Source organism: Alosa sapidissima, chromosome 14, assembly GCF_018492685.1.
Source record: "Alosa sapidissima isolate fAloSap1 chromosome 14, fAloSap1.pri, whole genome shotgun sequence".
NCBI classification, from domain to species: domain Eukaryota; kingdom Metazoa; phylum Chordata; class Actinopteri; order Clupeiformes; family Clupeidae; genus Alosa; species Alosa sapidissima.
The window spans coordinates 26,204,625-26,226,959 of NC_055970.1; the positions used below are offsets into that span (position 1 = coordinate 26,204,625).

The following is a 22,335-nucleotide window of genomic DNA, read 5'->3' on the forward strand; positions in this document are numbered from 1 at the left end:
GGCATATTCTGTCTTTTTGTATTTTTAATTAATTAATTAAATTAATGGCAACTTGCAAAGTTTATGTATTTACATTTCAGAGGTAGAACTTCACCTTTGAAAATCCAAATTGTTTTGAGAGATGCGTCTCTATTTAAATTGATGCCATTCCAAATGTAGGTCATCATGAGTAATAATTTTTTCTTGTATATTTTGCAGCAATTCACATCTACACTATAACCAACCAGTTTCGAGGCAGCTTTTTTCACCATTATGTATTTATTTATTTATTTATTTATTTTTGCCGTATTGGATGCAGCCTGATTGCATTGTTTACCGTGTCATGTTATTTTCAGGAGGAAAAACTCAATTCACAACACAGGAAAAGAGAAACGCGCCTCGATGTCACCTCTCGTCGCGGCTCCTGACAACGGGCTGATAATGAGGCTGTTGAGTAGGCGACACAATTACAGGCAGCCTGTGACCGCTCTGCCGGCGGGCGGCGGTGAGGGGGTCCTTTTTCACCTCCCCTAATAACTAGCATGTGAAGGAGAGAGGCCAGGGCCTACAGGGACAGACACGGTCAGAACGCCAGCGTAGCGCCGCTGTTACCGGTTAGGAACGATGGCAAGCACACACAAAAGTTGAGACCGAAGATAATGCAACACTAATTGGTTTTCTATTTTAAAAAGCCGGCGATGATCAAATCAGTGTGTGTTTTTTTGCCTGTGTGACGAGTTAGAGATACTAAGTGCTGTATGTCTCACGGTGGATTCCTCTAATTATGCTAAATGTCAGTAGTTTGAAATGGTTACTGTGGTGATTTCAACATAGCTGCACATTCTACTGTCTTGTAGGAGTTCCCTTTGTGGTAGAGACAGCTTAGATAAATCATGGTTTTACTGTACCTGCGTTTTCTAACAATAGTGCACGGAAAAGTGATGTCATTCGTTCTTTCTTTCTTTTTAGAAACAGGTCTTACTGCTCTGGTTTAGTCAAATAACTGTGAACATTCACTTTATCATTCAGAATTATATTTAAGACATTTATTTATAATAACAATAACAATAACAATAACATTTATTTATAATAACAATAACAATTACTGATGTGAACTAAATGTATAAGTTTTAATCAATAAAAATAAAAAGTGAAATAAAATCAAATAAAATAAAAACTTAACTGAATCAGCCTTAAAGACCTAGCCTTGCAGTGCTAGATGTTTTACTTTGGTACAAACAATGCCATTCCTCTAAATCCTTTTGCAACTATATTCCCACTGACCTTGGAATTATATTCCTCCTGACCTTGGAATTATATTCCCCCTGACCTTGGATGACATATAGAAGGAATTTGACATAGCGTTTGTATTTTTTCCAGGGCGAGGGGAATGTATTAGTGTGTTTAACTGCAGGCTGTGGGTCAGGCTGCTGCTAAGCAGGGTAAACTGCGGTTCTCTATGGAGGACCAGACGAGGGACAACAGCCTAACACATGATAGAAGAGGTGCTATCGCAGTGTTTACTTTAAAACCGGCTCCTTTCCATAGTAAATAACTGTTTATTAATGTGTTGTGCATGTCTATTTTACTTTCTTATCATATTCAGACCTTTGATGATGTTTGATTCATTGAAGTTCAGATGTTTTATTATATTACATAAAAAAAGAAAGTCCTGTCTGCAACATTGTTTTAAATGATTTTTTGCTATTTGTTTACTCTGTGATGCTTTTATTTGTTTGTGCTTTACACCATCACTATCTATCGTTCTATCACCTGTTGTTTATCAGTTGTTTATTTACACCATCATTATCTATCGTTCTATCACCTGTTGTTTGTCAGTTGTTTATTCTGCTTGCTCAAGTTTACTCTTCTTGCTTTATTTTTCTCTGATACAGTGTTACCTATTTTTTCTCGTTATATTGCTGGATTTGTAAAGCCCTTTGCAGACATTATTGTGACTGTGCTCATGCTTTTCCAGTATATTTCACATAATGATTTGGTGTATATGGTAGCTTATTGAACATGAGCTGATTTCAATGACTTGCAGACTAGCTCTCACATGTTAGCGTCACATGTCCTGGTTTAGTGTGTAAACTTCAAAAAGAGTGATGACAGTCCCCTGGTTGCAGGATTGATGGACAGACCAATGAGTCAGTATGGGTAGTGAAGTGAGGATGCCGTCTGATCATCGCCATGCAATATTAATCACACCGCACACTCTAAAGTATTCCAACCACTTGAAGTGTGACAACTTGACATTGAGCAATTTTGTTAGGGAGTCATCAGCATTGATTGAGTTTCAAAGAAGAGGAACCCTCAAAATAAAAAAGGACAAGTGTTTGGATCGTATCTCTGAGGGTGAGCAAAGGGCACATGAAGTGAGGGCATACAGGAACAAGAGAGGGACAATTTTAGCTCTGACCTTGACCCCCTCAGCAAGAAAATAATCATAGAAGGGTGTACTGTAAGAATATGTCCTCTAAGGAACAACTAGTTTCAGAATTCTGTGTTCTTTGAAAGGATGATTTAGTGAATGATAACACTATCAGTACTACTGATATCTTCCTTTGGAGAAGGGCTTTTATTCTGGACAAAGATAGGATAGAGATAGAGAGGGGGGGATTACCACTATAAAGCTAACTAATGACTGAAGTTCCTACATCAAATCAAATTTTTGAAGATGTAAAGTTTTCCGCATGGCTGTCCTGATAGTAAGGGTTCTGGAGTGCATTTGATAAAGCTGTTTCACAGACATGGGGTATATGAGTGTCAGTGTGATCCACACCACACTATTCATTAAATTAATATCCATTAATATTCCCTTTTCTTTATAGTTTTGGTGTAAATTTGCCTTAGTTTGGTCACTGTAACAGTAGCCTATTTTTCACATTGTTTTCATCAGTATTTTCCAACCATGATGACATATGGCAAGATATTCTCTGTGTTTCTGAATGCGTAGATGGATAAAGGTGACCTCGACTGGCCGTCCACCTAATTGATTGAGCCAAATAGTTGGTTTGTCCGGTGGTGTTCCTGGGGGGTCGGAGGTCATCTGGTCTATTGAAATCCATGGCTGGATGGAGAGAAGGCTCTTTGTTGCATATGATGAGTGCTCCATTCTGCCCATGTCTGCTGTGAGCATGCGCCTGCTCTGCTGTCCAGCCTGAGAATGAATTCTCTTTAGACAAAGGAGTGTTCTCCGCGCTTCTGTCGTTTGGCGACAATCCGGTGCAACCAGGCCAGGACAGATATTGTAGAGAGAAGGAGAGACGCCGGTGCAGCTCAGATGTCTTCCCAATTGTATTCTTTAGTAAAAGGTGCAGAACATTATTTGACTAACGTTTCGATGTAGTCACATCTTCATCAGAGTCCTTAATGAATTCTCTTTCTTTGTCTGTTTTTTGTTGTTGTTGTTGTTGTCATACTTCCTGTCAATTTTCCCTTTTGAGATTTACCTGCCTTATTTATTTATTTTATTTACGCCTTATTTATTATTTTGGTTTGTATCGAATTTTGCACAGGTTTTGGGGAATGTTGCGGTCTAATAAAAGCACACCCCTTACTCACCATGGTCAGTGCTGTTGGTACATTTCCCTGGACAATCAGGGCTTCAGTGTACCAGATTTTAATCTCAACACAACTGTTCACTGGTTTGTTGGTTTCTGGTTGGTCCATTCACTCAACACAGCGCTGGCTCTGAAGGTGTTGATGCTGCTGGCTTTGTCTCTGGTCCCTGTAACTCACACTTACACTGAGGCAATGAAAGACTTGCCAGTCCACACACATGAGCACACACACACACACACACACACACACACACACACACACACACACACACGCACACACACACACACACACACACAGACATGCACACACACTCAAGCATCACCAGCCCAGTTCTCCATGTCCATTTTCCTCCCCAGGGATGGAATTGGATAGAGCTGCCTGCAGTATTCATGGACTACACCCTCCCACACACACAAACGCACACACACTCTCTCTCTCACACACACAAACACACTCTTACACACACACACACACACACACACAAACCAAGAGGACTTGTGTGTCTGTGTGTGCATCTGTGTGTGTGTGTGTGTGTGTGAGGAAGGGTGAGTAGATGTCTGTGAGACTGGACAGGGAGATGCTGGGAGGGGGCAGCTTGATGTACAACTAAGAAAGTCAGTTGTCATCACTATCACTGGAGACACACACACACACACACACACACACACACACACACACACTCCAGGGTCTTTCAGTCTTCGGCCTTTGAATCACTATCATACACAGGTCATACACAGAGGAGCACACACTTACAGTACCATCCTACCAGCGCAGGCGGTACACACACACACACACTTACTACCCTACCATTGCAGGCGGTACACACACACACAGGAGCACACATTTACAATCCTACCAACGCAGGTGGTACACACACACACACATACACACACACACACACACAGGAGCACACACTTATCATCCTACCTGTGCAGGCGGTTTCCATGTGCTGCATGCAGACAGTGGTCCGTGAGCGTCCCTGTTGACTGTCCTTGTCTGGCCTCGTCTCTTCTAAATGGGGGCGACAGCTTTGGCGCGCCTCCTAATTGAGTTATGTAAATGCCTCGCAGGCCCGCACTGTCAGCTCCCTCTATGTTTGCTTGCGTTCTCCGTCAGACATATGCACACATAAGCTCACACCACACAGACGGACACGCTCACAAACTGACCCGATATGAAGCCTGAAGCGGTTCCATTTTGTGAAGAGTCTGCCTGTCCCGTATGACTCACCATGTTGACTGATTTAGGGTTACTGAAATGCACCACTCGTATAAGAATGCACTATTAAAGTGAGTTAACTCTAACCCTAACCTAACTATACCATATACGTTACGTAAGGGATAACGGCCGCTGAGGTGTCCTGTTATACGGAATTATTGGACGAGGGCGAGGGGCAAAAAACTCCCCGATGCGCAGACACACACACAGACGCTTCTTGCTTTATAGGTAGATATAGTATAAAGTTGAAATGCACAGCATATGATTTACATAAGTGAAATACAATATTGATATTTGTTCAGTGGCAGAGAAATCTGGTATGTTGAAGGTGCCTCAGATTGTCTGAACATGTTTATGTAATATTAATTACATGATAATAACACATGCAGGAGGCAGTGAGAGTGGTCTGAGTACAAGTGAACAGCCTGCACAGGATCACTTTAGTGAGAGTGGTGTGAGTAGTGAACAGCCTGCACAGGATCACTTTAGGAAAAGGGCGACAAGGACACAGTGTCATGGACATCTGTTATGGGTGAGAGAGAGAGAGAGAGAGATGAGAAGAAAGAAAAAGAAAAAAGATAAAGAGAGAGAGGAAGAGAGTCAGAGAAATATAGATGGAGACAGAGAGAGAAAGAGATTGAGAGAGCTAGAGAGAGATTGAAAAAGAGATAAAGAAAGCTAGGGAGAGAGAGAGAGAAGGATGGGAAGAGTGGGGGAAAGTTAGAAAGATGGAGAGAGTCAGGGAGAGATAGCGGGAGCTGTAGATAGATGGGCAGTGAAAGAAGCACTCTGTGAGAGGCCGAGTCTGTCCGTCATACGCCCTGTCATCTGCTCGCTCGACTGAGACGTACAACATTCCAGACAGCATCAGGGTCTGGGACGGAGCAAGCTGGGATCTGGCCCTGATGTGGCCCAGGGTTGGCCACATGTCGGCCCCTCTCTGCCCTCGGTTAGCTTTTGTGTCCTCTGACAGAGGGAGACGCAGGCCTGTCAGTGGGCAGACAGCATGTCACAAATGATAGCTTTATTATGGTACATCTGTCCTGATGTTAGGCACAGACGCTGGGTGGATGTACAGGCTGACAGGGTCCTGACACAGGTGCCCTCTCTGCTGTTGTTTCTGTGTGTGTGTGTGTGTGTGTGTGTGTGTGTGTGTGTGTGTGTGTGTGTGTGGGTCGATCGGTCGGTGGGTGAGTGTGTGTGTGTGTGTGTGTGTTGCAGCTCCAGTGCCCGCCATGGTATTCATTTAGCCTTAATGACACGGTTGTGCCGGGGAGGACATGTCTGCCATATGAAGACCAGAGTGATGCCCAAAAGCTGTGTACTAGAGCATGCTGGGTGCAGGGGGTGGGGGGAGAGAAGGAGGAAATTCTTTAAATACTTCAAAGGTCACTTCAAAGAAAAAAACTTCATAAGTCTGCAGACTGCAGGGTAGCTCTCATCCCCAGACAGTCTCCGCCACAAAGAAAGAGAGAGCTGCATCAGACATTACACACACACAAACACACACACACACACACACACACACACACACACACACACACACACACACACACACACACACACGCATACACACACACACACACACACACATACATACTCTCTCACACACACACACACACACACACACACACACACACATACAGATGACCACACAGATGAGACCAGGTTAAATACCTACCCAGAGGAACACTGATGAGACGTAGCTGGAGTCGTATGTGGTCTCAGACAGTGTGGACATTCCAGCGTTGTGATATGGGGACGAGAGATGAGCTGGAAAAGAAACGTGTGGCTTTTTTCCCTCTCCGTCCTGCTCAGTGCTTCTGTAATGGCTGTTCCAGTCGTTAGCTGTTGGACAGGGTTCTGGGGCTGTAATGGAATGAGAGCCGTGTGGTTAAGCATTCATCATGCAACAGCTGCTCCCCCCCAAAATATGACCCTCATCTTCTGAGTGCCAAAGACCCAGGGCTCTACACACTCGTGTGTCTGTGTGTGTATGTGTGCGTGTGTGTGTGTGTGTGTGTGTGTGTGTGCGTGTGTGTGTCTGTGTCTGTGTGCATGTGTGTGTCTGTGTGTGCGTGTGTGTGTGTCTGTGTGCGTGTGTGTGTCTGTGTATGCGAATGGACAAGGACATTCACTAGAGACAGACAGAGACACACACATATGGAAAATGCAGAAAGCAAACACAAAGAAACACTCTCTTACGACACACACAAACACACACACACACACACAAACAAACAAGCCTGGACAAAACAAATAACTACTCTAGTCAAAGTTATCAGGAGTAAAGGGATATTGCAGCTATCTAGCTAACGAGAGAAGAGATAAATCAGCCCCATGTTTGCTCTCTCATTCGCTGTTCAAAAACAAAGTCTGATGACAGCATTTCATATGCTGCTCAGTGTGCAGTGGGATTAGTCTATGGCTACATAAAGATGTTTACCCAGCTCAAGTGACCATACAGTACGTCTGTTGCACAGCAAGATAAACCATACACTTCTCGGCTTCCGCCTTGCTCATCAGACTGCTGCATCCATTTAGAAGATAACAGGACAGTTATCTCTTATACTCTGGCAGGTTGTTTTTATTTTTACTGCTCTAAAAAGCCATCCCATATATTAACAGCTACCTTATCTTGTGCTCGGACTGTAAAGAATATTAATTATTATTATTTTTTCCCCATTCAGCAGTCCCTTATTCTTGATGCATGTTATACTGGATGTCTCACATGCCTATACTGTAGCTATCCATCTGTTCAACTCTAATTGACTGTCTGCGCTGTCAATCACAGAAGTGACTATGCATATCTGGGTGACTCTGCAGAATAATAGCCAGCCTATGGAAGGTGGTTATCACAAGCTGTGCAGCAGTCTTTCAAATCAGCACGTTGTGGTTTGTTGATTGTCATGCCTGTCAAAAGGAGCATATCAGATCATTTGGCTCCTCTGTCAGTACGCACCAGACCGCTCACTAGTTCCTATTACACCGTGGCAGTGTGCACTAGTTCCTGTGGCAGTGTGCACTAGTTCCTGTGGCAGTGTGCACTAGTTCCCTTGACCTGTGGCAGTGTGCACTAGTTCCTGTGACAGTGCGGCAGCATGCAGTACACACCAGACCGGTCACTAGTTCCTGAGACAGTGGCAGCGCAACAGCATGTGAGGGCATGTGTCATCTGTCCCCACTGAGGGTCACCTCTCCTGCTCTGAAGCTGCTCCCCTGGGTCCGGGCTGTCTGTTCCTGAGGCATCTGTTGTCTGAGTTTTTGAGATGCTTTTGGAAACACTTCACTTGAATAGTCCTCCCACATGGACTTCAAATATCTGTAAAGATTCAAGTTCAGTATATAAAATTGTTGTTGAACAATTACTAACCATTACCTTTACCAAACGTAACCTGCTTAGCTTAATCTTAACCATAAATTGTGGTTTGTTGATAATCTGAGCATCTGTAGTGTCCATCCAAGTAACGTATGTCCATGATCTGCAGTGTCCATGATCTGTCCTCCATTTTTATCCTCAAAACTTTCCCTGTTTCTTTGTTCCTCTGACAGAGCCGCTGTCCAGCCAGCAGAGCCCGCCCCCTCTACCGGCCGCCTCTCACCAGCACAAGCAGACGCCGTCAATCACCTCGCTCAACCACGCCCTGGCCAATCAAACGACAGAGCTACAGAGTGCCTCACAGTGTGTGCAGCTGCAGGAGAACTGGGTGCTGGGCAGCAATGTAGCCCTGGAGAGCAGGTCAGTGTGTGCTTGTGCGTGAGCGAGTGTGTGTGTATGTGTGTGAATTAAGTATAAGTATATGTACTTAGTGAAATCCGTTTTTTGCATTTATCCCAATCCGTGAATTAGTGAAACACACACAGTGAGGTGAACCATACACTAATCCTGATGCAGTGAGCTGCCTGTGAGTGAGTGTGTGTGTGAGTGAGTGTGTGTGTGTGTGTGTGTGTGTGTGTGTGTGTGTGTGTGTGTGTGTGTGTGTGTGTGTGTGTGTGTGTGTGTGTGTGTGTGTGTGTGTGTGTGTGTGTGTGTGTGTGTGTGTGCTGTGTTTTCTGTATATTTTTCTTCTTCTGTCTGTAACCTAACACAATAGCATTACAAGTCCGAAGCGCTAACCAGTAGGCCACGGCTCTGTGTGTGTGTGTGTGTGTGTGTGTGTGTGCTGTGTTTTCTGTATATTTTTCTTCTTCTGTCTGTAACCTAACACAATAGCATTTTAATGGCTTTTTCCAATGGTGGAATAACGTTACTTACATCTGCAATCCCTGCATGTGCATACTGTATATATATATATATATATATATATATATATATATATATATATATATATATATATATATGTACTGTATGTGTACATACATGTATGCACTGTATACATCTTTTCACACCTCCTATACCAGAACCCATTTCTTTAGACAGAGCCCTCGTGTCCTCCCTCCCTCAGTGTGTCTTACGGCTCCTGTAAGTGTGTGTGTAGACTGTACTGCCAGCGATATGAGGTGTGTGTAGACTGTACTGCCAGTGATATGAGTGTGTGTAGACTGTACTGCCAGCGATATGAGTGTGTGTGTAGACTGTACTGCCAGTGATATGAGTGTGTGTAGACTGTACTGCCAGCGATATGAGTGTGTGTGTAGACTGTACTGCCAGTGATATGAGTGTGTGAGAGGACACTAAACATGCAGAATAAGTGGGGGAAGGGAAAAGGGGAAGTGAAAGAACTAAACGCTAAATTAACTTTGATACTTTTCAATGAGACGCTACAATAAAACTCCAATTTCTCTCCACCGAGGCGGCTTTTGCACTGTCTTAGCTTATCTTCTGTCGGCTAATTCAACCGACACTACAATATAGTGAAATTCTTCCCAATTATATTTTTCTACGTCTCTTTATTGCTGCGTGGTCTGTAAATCAGTTTTCCAGTGATGGATAATGGAGATTCTCTCTCATTCTGTGGTATGAATGTCTGCTTCATATGACAAGCCTCTCAATTGAATCTGATCAGCATTGATTACTCATGCAGTTAGACAGACGAGCTCAAATCAGCACTGACGTGATGCATGCCATTCAGAATCAGCATCGGAGAAGACGAAGCCCATTGTGGAAGTCATACATCCTCTGAATTGCACCCACCCACCCCACCCATTCCCCCCTGACTTGTGATCATCACTATTCAGGGGACCACAAAGACAAGTGCATTTGCTCTGGCAGAAAGAGAGAAAGCATACGCAAATACAAATGCACCAAATGACTTCTTATGATACACTGTGTGCCGTGCATTGTGCGCTAGCTAAAGTGCCTCTCTAATGCCGTGAAATGGCAAGGTGTCCAAGCGCATTACAGATAATGTGTGTGTTTACAGGGAGCACTCGCAGCAGGGATGCTCGTCTTTTCACTGTCTTTAAAACTCCTGACTGAAAGGGAGAGATGCTCAGAGCGTCCAGTGCAACAGCACCCATTAGGAACAAGACAACAACAGTCAAATAGAACATGGCAGCTCCGTGCCCCTTCTGTGTTAATCCACAGTCTTCGCTATATCAGAGTAGTGTTCTTTTCAGAAAAAAAAAACGAAACACTCTCTCTTGAGTCTGAAAGAGCACAGTGGGTCTCACAATTACTAATGGCGTTTTTGGTACAAGTAGGCTAAATGTAACCATTGTTAGACAGTGTAAGAAAATGTCAGATCAGAAAAATGAACAGCAACAGTAGAAATACAAGGTGCCATTTTACGACGGTGGCATTTTTCACTGCCCCTGACTGCACCTGCATTCCAATGTGAGCTGGCCCTCAGCTGCCTGGGTCTGTCCTCTGAGCAGGAGACGGGAGTTGGGAAGGGAAGGATAATACACAGCTTTTGGCTCTTGTAAGGTGTTCATATTTTTGTAACTCAGCCAATGTTCTCGGGGTCTAATGGACCCACCACATTGTTAGGCTTTTAAATCAATACAGTCATAACAATTTATTTAAAAATACTTATCAGGTGTTTACTTTAGCTCAGTTACCAGTGACATCATTTATGGTTCATATTTGCCATTTACCCCAGATCACATTTCATTTTTTGTGAGATAAGGAGAAAATGCAATGATAAATGAGCTAAAAAATAGAAACAAGATTTTTCATCATTATTGATGCTTATGTCTTAGAACTTAAGGTAAGGGAATGATAATATACACAGCTTTTAAGCAGCGCTGAGAGGACGTCACCCCTCTCTCTCTCTCTCTCTCTCTCTCTCTCTGTGAGTGAATGGAGCCACACAGAGGCCTGGGAGAACAGGAAGCCACTTCAGACGTGATTGTGTGACAGGCAGAAAGACTAGAGTGTGAGTGCCACTCAGCAGCAGGTTGGCTTGAGTGGCACGGTGAGTGTTGCCGCAGTTAAGTTAAGTCTCTTCTCTTCTCTTCTCTTCTCTTCTCTCCTCTCTTCTCTTCTCTTCTCTCCTCTCTTCTCCTCTCTTCTCTTCTCCTCTCCTCCCCTATCCTCTCTTCTCCTCTCCTCTATTCTCTTTCTTCTCTTCTCTACTCTTCTCCTCTTTTCTCTTCTCTGGGCCTTCTATGTCAGTGACAGCACTCATAGCTCAACAGCTCTGCAGCAGCATGGCTCTATGCTTTAGACACAGCAGCAGCATGGCTCTATGCTTTTCTTCAAAGCAATATCCAGAGTCAATGTTACTGTAGATGGTAATTGAGAATCAGATTGATCATCGATTTGTGTCGATGGCGTTGTCTTCATCTGAGTTGAGTTAGGCCACTGGAGCATCCATTTTGTTTTTGAATGTTGATGCAGGTTATCATTTTAAAATGGAGAATTGTAACCCTCAAACCCAATAGACTGATATTCATTTGCATCCATAATATATTCCAGTGCATTTGCTCTCCCTGACCTTCCTGCACACTCTCCAGACCTGTACACACTCCTGCACACTCTCCAGACGTGCACACACACACACTCCTGCACACTCTCCAGACCTGCACACACACACACTCCTGCGCACTCTCCAGACCTGCACACACACACACACACTCCAGACCTGTACACACCTTCCTGTGTCTTCCTCTTTGATCACACTCACAGTAGCTTTAGTTCAGAGTATACAATTTCAAAAGACAAACCCCACCTCCCCATCCTGTTCACAACCACTCCTCTGTGATCACACTGATGACAGCGATGTCTCTGGGTCAAATGACCCGACGGTTCTACATGAAATCTGTGTGATTGTGGAGTCGGAAATAGTGTTAGCTCACACAGAAGCAGTGCAAGGCCATGCATATCCCAAGGCCGGGTGCAAGGTGGGTGCAGGATCCAGCACGTCAATATCCAAAGAAATCAGACATGATCAGCACTGTGAATGGGAGCTCTCTGGTGTGCAGATCATGTCTGATTTTGTATAGCTTTCGCTGGTGCAGCCTGATGTACACATAGATATGCACTATTGATTTACATTACAGCTAATGTCTATCATTTCAAGAAGGAAAATATTATAAGTGGAAAACGGTTTGAAGATTGCCATTGATCTTGGAGAGTTAGATTGGGGATGTGATTTTTACGCCATTACTTAAGAGCTCACTGCACAAATTATACACTCACATGAGTAGAAACAGACTTCCCAGGACGTGAGCTCAGTTGTGAGAATGGCAGACGGCAGCTGAAGTCCCAAATGAGAGGGACGCTGTACAACATGTCCCTCCCTGCTTCCCGTAGAGCTGTGGACGTGGGGGGCTGTCATGCATGGCTCAGGCGTCGGGTGGGGAATTTGTGCTGGGCTGCTGTCTCTGGGAAGCCCTGAGGTTAAGGACCTTAGAGGGCCTTCTCTCAGAGATTAGAGGTGGTACCTTTTGTGCATGCCGTGTTGCTCAGGATGAGTGTGTGTGTGTGTGTGTGTGTGTGTGTGTGTGTGTGTGTGTGTGTGTGTGTGTGTGTGCATGTGTATGTGTGTATGTGTGTGTGTGTGTTCGGCGGGGAGATGAAAGAGCAGTTAGAGCTGATCAGAATGAGGTAAGGCAGTTATATTTGTATCACATTGCAACCCTGTAGCGGTGCCCAGGTCCAGCAGCTGATCTGGGAGGAATTGAGTCCAGATCAGGAGCTGATATGCTGTGCAGATCCACAGAGTCAGCTGGGCAGCAGCTATAAGGACACAAGACACACACTAACATGGGCACATCGGCAACTCCTGCATTACCATACACATTGCTCGAACAAACACACATTTACATATGCAATTCACACACACACACACACACACACACATACCCATCTTTATCACCGCCTGGGGACACCTGAAAGAACGGTCACTTTTGGGGACACCACTTTCTAAGCATGGTACAGACAAGGCATTGCACAGGAGCATTGTATATGGGTTCAGTAATAAGCAAATCAGTTGGAATATAGAATACACACTTCATACCTGAAGTTAGTCTGACACCTGACTCCTGACCAGCCACAGGGGACAGGTGTCAGGTGGTCAAAGTGAGGACTCTGGCCCCGCCCATAGTTACGCCCACCCAAGTGATGTAATCAACAAGCACAGTGCAATCTGGGGACCAACTTCTGTATTTTCTTGGATATACTGAAAACCATTCTGAAGGAGCACATGTAATGTAAACCACATTTGTTCAAGTTGCAATGCATCTTATACTATAATACCATGAGGTATTTGAGGATTTACTGTTGTTTTGGAAATACTCGTGAGACCTGCCTCATGACACCAAGTTGAAGCTAATACGTATACACAAGGAAAGAAATAAAAACATTAGTAGCAATCAACACATTTATTGGCTGCTTAACACAGTGCCAGAATGCACAACCACACTTCATTAGAACGTTATGAGGTAGATTGTTGTTATAGTTATTAGCGTACATTATTTCTGAAAGTGCTAGTAATGCTACAGTCAACACCATGTGAAAAAGCAGATACCTTCTCAATATAAAATATCTACTCAGGCATTGCAGATACCAAGTGAATAATGAAAATAAAAGAAATATTAAAATGAATAAAAAAATTGTGTTGTCAGAATATTTTTAACGAACCCGTCAACAAGGATACAACGTACCTTCTTCTCACACGCAACTCTTTACACTTCAACATTATTACAATCATGAGCATCATTAATTTTCCTCTAAAGCCTGTTTGTATGAGCATGTAGTATTAACGAAAGTACACAATTGACCCTCTCCCAACCTAAAATCATTTAAGTACTGTTAAAATAAAGTGCATGTACTGTAATACCAATGACAAAAACATTGCTGACCCTCTGCCAACATAAAATATAAACAAGAATACTGTGTAAGTACAGGGCATGTATTGTGTGGTCCTCTGAAATGCTCAAGCCCTGTTAAGAAAACTGAACACATTCCCATCTCCCACCCCCAAAATCATTCTTATCAAATTGCTATAAAAGGGTCTGTGTGGTTCTTTGGTAGGACACACAACGATTTTTGACATAAAACTTAACTGACATCCAGTCACGGAACTTAAGTGCTTCAGGTGCTGAGTTGATACAAGAAACGCAGTCTGCCTTCCCAGGAGTTCTGCCTGTAGTGATAAATTTCATCAGGGTCTTCTCAACAGCGCAGATTTCTTCTTGACTCCATGGTCTTCTCTTGCGGCAGGCTGTGAAATAGAATCACAACAAAGAATATCAAAAAGACACTAATGAAATATGCTTAACCAAAAATATTCACACTTATGTGTCTTTCAAGTCTGACAATGAATGAATTGTTGTATGATGAAGTTGTTTGACAAGTTTTAATTTGATAAAGACAGAGGCCTATACATTTATTTTAGCTCAGTTTCCTGACAGGTTTAACATATTTACTTGAACACAAACCCTATCATTTGCTACACTAGTTTTGATCGGACTACATAAGTTCATATCAGAACACAAACATCCATCATACTTACATGTCTTGGATGCTGCATCTGGAACATCGGAGTTCATTTCATCACATTTACTTTGGCTCTTCATCTTTGATGTGCCTAAAACAAAAACAATTTCACACCACAAATCACCATCCTGTCTGCAACACACATTTTGTGAAGGGCAAACAACATTTTTTAAAATGAATCTGTATGAAGACACGTTTGCAAAGAGGAGAAGCAATTTTTTGCTTCTGATTTATTTATTTTTTGCTTCACATTCATGAAAGGTTTGGTATGAGTCATGTATCATGAAACAGTCATGAATGCTTTATGTGCAGTTTATGACAGCTGCTATGAGTTATGTGTTATGAACTCACCCGTCAAGTAAAGTGTTACCCAAATGTTTGTGAAAAGGTTTTAGTGAGTTAGGAGTCTTCTTGACTATTTCTAAGCTATCCCAGACTTAGGTGCTACTTTTAGGGCTAAAATACTTTGAGTTAATCCCCAGCTGACAGTTATATTGTGGCAACGTTGTGAGCATGTACCGCATAGGTCGTCACGGCGTAGTTGAATAACATGGTGGCTACGTTTCTTGTCCATACCTAAAGTTACGTGCAGAGGACTTTCTGGGGATGTCAATTATGTTGCTACAGCATTCTCTGAAAGTTAGTAGTTACTTTTAGCCTTAAGATTCTTTGTGAATATGGCCCCTGCTGTCTCCGATGACATTTATTTATCAGTTAGGCATGAACAAAACCTTACTCACGTTTCTTAGTAGCTGAACCTGGATCCTCGGACTCGTCCTGTGATTGCATGCAATGTTTCTTCTTTGAAGTGCCTGCGTTTCAGACATTAAAATCAGCATCATGTTCAACACCTTCAAGACAACCTGCAAGCATTCATATTACCCTTAATACTTACGTTTCTTAGCAGCTGAACCTGGATCCTCGGACTCGTCCTCTGACTGCATGCAGTGTTTCTTCTTTGAAGTGCCTGCGTTTCAGACATTAAAATCAGCATCATGTTCAACACCTTCAAGACAACCTGCAAGCATTCATATTACCCAGTTTTTCCGCTAGATTTTTTTTAACAGTGGCGGCAGGTACCTCGGATTAGCATTGCTGTTTATTCTTAAACTGCAATTTTCAGCAGCCAGTGAAGGGCATTTAGCCTACTAGTACTATGCTTCTGGACAATATTTTGCGTCTCCCCTAATTCTGAAGCAGTGGCACTGCTAAATGAAGAGGAAACACTGAGAAGAAAGTTAATGCTTTAAATAGGCTACATCAATACAATATATAATATGTAAACTGAAACTGGACGGGCCATAATAACCTCTGACTAGTTTAGGCTACTTATTGTTAAATTGCAATGCGAGCGGCAGCCAGCAGGGGAGGATACGTCGCAGGATTATTTAAAAAGCAAATGTGCGTCTGCCCTGATTCTGATACCGTGGTGGTATTAATTAAACAATGGGGGGGGGGGGGGGGCGCCATGCTGAAATAAATGTAGAGGAAACACTGTTACCCTTAATACTTACGTTTCTTAGCAGCTGAAGGTAGGTAGGATGTAGAAGGTGGGCTTAGTTCTTCGTCCGTCAGTTCGCTTTCTGAATGGTCACTCTCCTCTGGAATTGTTTCTAAAGCACACCAATCAGAAACTTGTGAAATCTACTAAATGTATAAATCATAGTGAGATTAACATTAACCTTGAACATTATAATTACCATTGGGATCAATTTCAATTTCATCTAAATTCTTTCCTTTGTAGTCCATTAAGCACCCTCTTTCCATGGCCATCAGGACTTTACTAACTTTAGCCAGTTGTAGTGTTCCTTCTGGCAGACGATAGAACTTGCGGTGGACTGCGATGTTGTGGCCCAAAAAATCAGCCAATTGATCCATTTCTGTATCTTTGAGGTTCAAAACCTTGGAAAGTGTGGATACATGTTTCCTTAATTTCGTAGAGGATAAGCGCTCTGGGTATTTGGCTTGGCACTCCTTTGCAAACTGGTGAATGCACTTGTAGCCTCGAATAAACGTTTCTTGTCTAGGTCTGGCAAAAAAATAGATGTTATTTTCGAGAACCTCACAGGATGCACGAGTCTTCACTAACAATTCCATGGACGCCTGCATTGCTGGGGTTAGCAGTAGAGGGACCTTCCTGTCTCTCTTCCCACGAATTTCAATCCTTTTGAAGTGTTCACACAGCTTCTTCTCTAGAGCAGTTAGAGCCTCAGCTACATCTGCATGCAATGGCACATCAGTTTCAGTGAAGGCAGTTAGGCGCATTTTTGACACCTCCCCCTCTCTTCTACGGTTGAACAGTATAAGCTGAGCGAGGGTTACCTCAGCTAGATCAACCCAGTTCCTTGATGATTCCTCGTTTGTTAGCTGTTGGTATGCTTCTTTTTGTTTTTGATCCATGTACATGTGCATTTTTTTAACATCTTCAGTGAATGGCAGCAGTTGTGGGGTGTTCCACTTCGCTTCTGAAAGTGTTTTCAGTGCAGATGAGGAAACATTTTCATTCCAGCATGTTCGGTAAATTTGTTTGAAGTGTTGTGCATTTTCAACAATTTTCTTTTTCCCCGATATCATTGCATTACATTCAATAATGCTCGCAATCTTCTGCAAGCTGTGGCCTAATTTTAAAGCCAGTGAAGGTATTTTGAAAGAATTGGAGTTACTGTCAAAGCCTGCTACATCCTTCACAGCATTCACAACATGTGGAAAGTTCGACGGAAGAATGAAATCCTCCATTGTCTTCATTGGGGATTCCTGTGTACCTGCTAACAGCAGTCTTCCAACCTCCCTCATCTTTTGCCTAATGTATTCGTGTTTTGAAGGATCATGGCCAATTTTGTTAAACATTTGCTCTCCCATCTTTACAATGCACACGTCATTTTTAGCGGCATGGGTAACATCATCCTGACTCATTTCACTTAAGAGCTTCCATAACTTAGCACTTACTCCCACTGGTACAGGTTGAGCGTTTGCACAGAGTGATTGTATTCTGTTTTTGCCAGGTTTGAGTACCCCACACTGTCTAGCCAGAGTGCACCTTTTCATATGCTTCCAAAGAAACCTTCTCTTGAAAAGCCCTTGGCAGCTTAAACAATGCAGGAAATCGTTAGGATTGATATTACTGTCACTTGTTTGTTTACAAGGATCTGATTTCTTTTTCACATTCATTACAACTACTGACTCACTTGAAGACTTCTCATTGTCAGTGGCAGAAAAGGATGTTGTTGCTGTTGTGCCATCACTGGACTTGGCAGAAGAAACTTTGGGCCTGACCTTCTTTGCAGGTTTCTCATCACTGGACTTGGCAGAAGAAACTTTGGGCCTGACCTTCTTTGCAGGTTCCTCATCACTGGACTTGGCAGAAGAAACTTTGGGCCTGACCTTCTTTGCAGGTTCCTCATCACTGGGCTCCTCTGAGCTGCTGCTATTTGAGTCCGGAACATAATCGTCCTCACTGCCACTATCTTCACTGCTGGGCAAAGAATCCCTTGGAATGCCCAGCATCTCTTTTGTGAGCTTCAGATAGAAAAACAAAGATTAATTTTAAAGCAATGTTTAGAAAGTTTTGCAGTCTGCTTACTGATATTAAAAAAAGCTGTGATGAAGTCAAATACCATGAATGAGAGTAATAGGAGTATCTATGAAATGTAATCTACTAACACTATGACAACTATCACCACATCTATGATAAAACATAACTCATTCATTAACATCAAGACAACATTGTACAACAAATACACAAACACAATTTGTTCACCCATATTTCACTGGTTCAAGTAGTCTTATATTATCACTTACAAACACACTTTCTGTTCGCTGTAGCTCTGGAACTAATTCTGAAGCACTGTTCTGTGGAGGACAAGAACACATAGGAGGACATCAAATATATACACTATATTGCCAAAAGTATTGGGTCATCTGCCTTGACCCCCATATGAACTTCAGTCACATCCTGTTATTAATCCATAGGGCTTAATATGACACCATTTTCTGCTATAACAGCTTCAACTCTTCTGGGAACACTCCTACACCTTGTGGAAAGCCTTCCCAGAAGAGTTGAAGCTGTTATATCTTAAAAGAGTGGACCAACGTCATATTAAACCCTATGGATTAAGAATAGGATGTGACTGAAGTTCATATCGGGGTCAAGGCAGGTGACCCAATACTTTTGGAAATATAGTGTATATAGCAATCACATATTACCAGACAATATACAGAGAATCAAATATATAGCCATCACATAAGACCGGACAATATAAGGAGAATCAGGTCCAAACATATTTCCGAGTTTTGTGTTCACACCTGTAGCACACAACACGTCTCCTGGAGTAAACACTGGGTGATTTAACATGTTTAGAATGTAAATTACTTACATTTCGTACTTTTGTTGTTCTTTTTGGGCCTTCCGTTTTGTATCCCGATTCTGCATCGCTCTCCTGCTTCCCCATGGTTGCCTGTAACAAACATACAGTATAAGCTATGAAATGATCATCTAATTCCACTATTCATGCCCATAAGACATTTTCTCAAGAATGTTTTTATTGCATATGAACAATAATGATTGCTCTTTCTTCACATGGCACACAGGCAAACAGTAACAGTCATCTACAGTATGCCTCCATCTCCAAGTCCTGGGTCTATAGCAGTTCATTGCATTAAATGGTCTATTATTGATTTAATAAGAGCAACATCATCCTTTTATATTACAATTTTGCCTCATCCCATACACAATTTATTTAGAGAATTGTCAAACAGGAACATTACTGTGATGTGCAAACTAATGAGAGTGTAGCTGTCAACTATACCATTTTATCATAGAGGGATTCACACTTTGAGTGATGCTGGCGCAAAACTAAAATTCGTTTTAAGAACCTCTCCGAGATGGTACTGTGCAATAGAAAAGAAAAGCATGCATTTTACACCATTACACTAATAATAGTCTAATACATATTATACATCAATATGTTAGCCCAAATTTAATCTGGAATAAGCATGACCATAGGAATACAAATTTGAAATGTTTACCTTGTCATTTCACATGTTCAACAAGTAATATCTAAGGAGATAATAATAGAAGAATATAAGACTGACATCATGGGGGGAAAACAACTTAATATCTCTAACGTTAGCCTAATGTCTGTATAACTAGGCTGTTAAGCTACTTTGTCATTATGATAGCTCGCTAAAGTATTGACTTATTAACAGTAGCAAGGTCTCTACTTTTTTTGATAACTTTGTTAGCTTGCTAACGTGTTTACTTCATTAGCATGCTGTCTGGTTTTGTCAGGCAACGTTAGGTGAACTTGCCAGCGTGCAGACATGTCCCCTGTTAGACCATCTATGCTAACGTCTATTTGTAGGTAATTTGCTAACGTGCGAACTTCGTTTGCTTGCCATCTTAATAACATTTGGTAGTTGGCTTGCTGAAACGTTACATGGTTTAAGCATGCAGGCTTCGAGGATCAAAGCCGTCAAAAGTAAAAGTATAACGTTATACATCGCATTAATTCAACACTTACTACCGTAGTACCAGCGAAGTGGTGTTAGACTCGTATCCAGTAACTAACCTAACGTTAATGCGATTATAACGTAGCAACAAGAACTACCCTGCTGTTCTATCAAAAATATGTTTCTCAAGTATAAAGCAATACAAGACAGAACATTAAACTTACATTTACAGCACACACGTGTCCTCTCCTCCACGTTTCACCTACTCCTGGTTTCATCAAAATGGCGCTTGTCAAAGTACTTCTTGTTGTAGAAGAAAGACGTTGTGGGATAGATCGCTGCTGATTGGACGTGAATCTCTTGCGTTGTTTGAAATAAAATAACCGAAATTAATACATTTTTATTTTCATTAATTTAATTGTTTATATTCCGGTATCATCAATTAGAAATGTTTTAGACTAAACCTATGGAATACAAAAAGTGCTGATATAGCCTAGTTGTAAAACTGAGCCCGCCAAAAGCATCTGGGGTGGGGTGGGGGGATCCGTTCGTATAGTCTATTTGGGGACTTGAGTCTGATGAGACCGGGAGTGCGAGAGTGGAAAAGGGAGTGCAGCCAAACCGCCAAAATGTTGGGGGGAGGGGTGTCCTATAGTCTGTATGGGGACATTAGTCGAGAAGTGCTTAAATACTATGCAATTAGCGAACGTAACACAGACGATTTCAAACGTGTAGTAATCTAGTAATACTCTAGTAATAGTAGGCTAGGCCTGTAAAGTAGCCTACTTGAAGCCTATGTTGAACAATCACTCATTAATTTGTGCAAACAAGTAATCAATGACATGAAAATTAAACTAAGATGGCCATGTTGCTGGAAGGAGTGGCGTTAACACACAAATCTAGGCAAACTTTAAAGTTAGTTGACCCGTTAAACCAGGTTTATCATAGGCCATAGATAAAACACAACTTTGAAACAGGCTTTTTATGGAGATTCTGTTGAATATGGCAATATAGAGGTAATAAGCTTGGTTTCACCATGTCTAATAGGCTAGTAACCTTAGCCTATGGGTAAACTTCCTTTGCTGTTCTCCAGTAACTGTCTTTTCCTGGTTTCTTGGTGGCTTATGGTCACCTGATACATCATGTGACAATGCCCACTTCTGTGGGCGGAACCTGACTTCAGACAATGTCATTGGGGTGGAGCCTGCAGCATAGTTTACACACCTGCAATACAGCCACTGACCAAAGGTGTCTCACTCCTAAGCTTCGATCTTCAGCACACACACACATTCGGACAAAATCAGAACTTTTGGGGACGATGAAAACTTTCAGAGATATTGATGCTAGGTATGTTAGCATGACAGCTGCTATCATGTATAGCTGTTATCCTGGTGGGGACTATGGTTTTAGGTCCCCACTCAGTCAATTGTCCCCTATTGGTTGGTGTGCAATCAACCCATAGTCCCCTATTGGTCGGTAGGATAAGTACACACATGTGCACACACACACACACACACACTCATACACCTCAGTATGTTCCCCTTTGTCACACCTGGAATGAAAGTGGCTGATTATCAGTAACATTCTAATCCATTCGATCATTAATAACTCTCTTTTGTCATTTGTCAGGTGTATCTGTGTGTGTATCTGTGTGTATGTGTGTGTGTGTGTGTGAGTCTAGTGTGTGCATATGGCTCCCTTTGTTTGAGCTCTTTAGGGAACAGGAGCCATGGGAGCTCTGGATAGCCCCTGCTGAGCTGTAGCAGTGGAGACTTCATGGTAGTGTTGTTGAAAATATGGAGGGAAAGGATTTTCCTGGAGGGGGGAGGGGATCGTCTGCCTTTTTCAGACACACAGCCTTAATTTTACATTAGTGTGAGCCTCTAGTGCCGCTTGGCTTTCTCACAAACACGCACACCCCGCTGGTGGAAAAACTTTCAGCTCTCCGGCCTGTCGCAAGGAGTTTGATCTCTACACATCAAGAGTAAGGGACCGTCTGAAAACGGCAGCGGCCCACAGCCCTCAGGAGAGTGTCTTAAAATACCAGCCAGTCAGAGCAGCGCTGGGCAGGCACCTGCTGCTTCGAACGCCTGCTGAGCTGACAGCTGTTTCAGATGCAGAGAGAGAGAGAGAGAGAGAAAGAGAGAGAGAGAGAGAGAGAGAGAGAGCGATGGAGTGGCACGAGGAAGGGAGGGGATTGGGTAAAGAGAGACACAGAGAGAGAGAGAGAGTACAGA

The 22,335-nt window shown here is 42.6% G+C and overlaps 2 protein-coding genes across 6 annotated transcripts in view; one reads left to right on the top strand and one right to left on the bottom strand.

Moving 5' to 3' along the window:
- The window catches only part of LOC121682003, a 22,157-nt gene extending 571 nt beyond the window's left edge, over positions 1 to 21,586 (bottom strand). The window contains exons 1-11 of one of the 5 annotated variants that reach the window (XM_042061981.1): positions 20,323 to 21,586; positions 19,676 to 19,706; positions 19,456 to 19,537; positions 19,024 to 19,104; positions 18,449 to 18,499; positions 16,351 to 18,166; positions 16,165 to 16,263; positions 15,546 to 15,617; positions 15,391 to 15,462; positions 14,667 to 14,741; positions 13,519 to 14,375 (exon numbers count right to left, since the gene is read on the bottom strand). In XM_042061981.1, coding sequence (XP_041917915.1) covers positions 14,155 to 14,375; positions 14,667 to 14,741; positions 15,391 to 15,462; positions 15,546 to 15,617; positions 16,165 to 16,263; positions 16,351 to 18,166; positions 18,449 to 18,499; positions 19,024 to 19,104; positions 19,456 to 19,537; positions 19,676 to 19,683 — 2,577 coding nt within the window. In that variant the 5' untranslated portion in view covers positions 19,684 to 19,706; positions 20,323 to 21,586 and the 3' untranslated portion in view covers positions 13,519 to 14,154. The other 4 variants (XM_042061982.1, XM_042061983.1, XR_006022389.1 and 1 more) reach the window with 4 other exon arrangements.
- si:dkey-237h12.3 (teneurin-3) overlaps positions 1 to 22,335 on the top strand; it is a 166,329-nt gene that overhangs the window by 58,614 nt on the left and 85,380 nt on the right. The window contains 1 exon segment of the mRNA XM_042061969.1: positions 8,317 to 8,503. Coding sequence (XP_041917903.1) covers positions 8,317 to 8,503 — 187 coding nt within the window.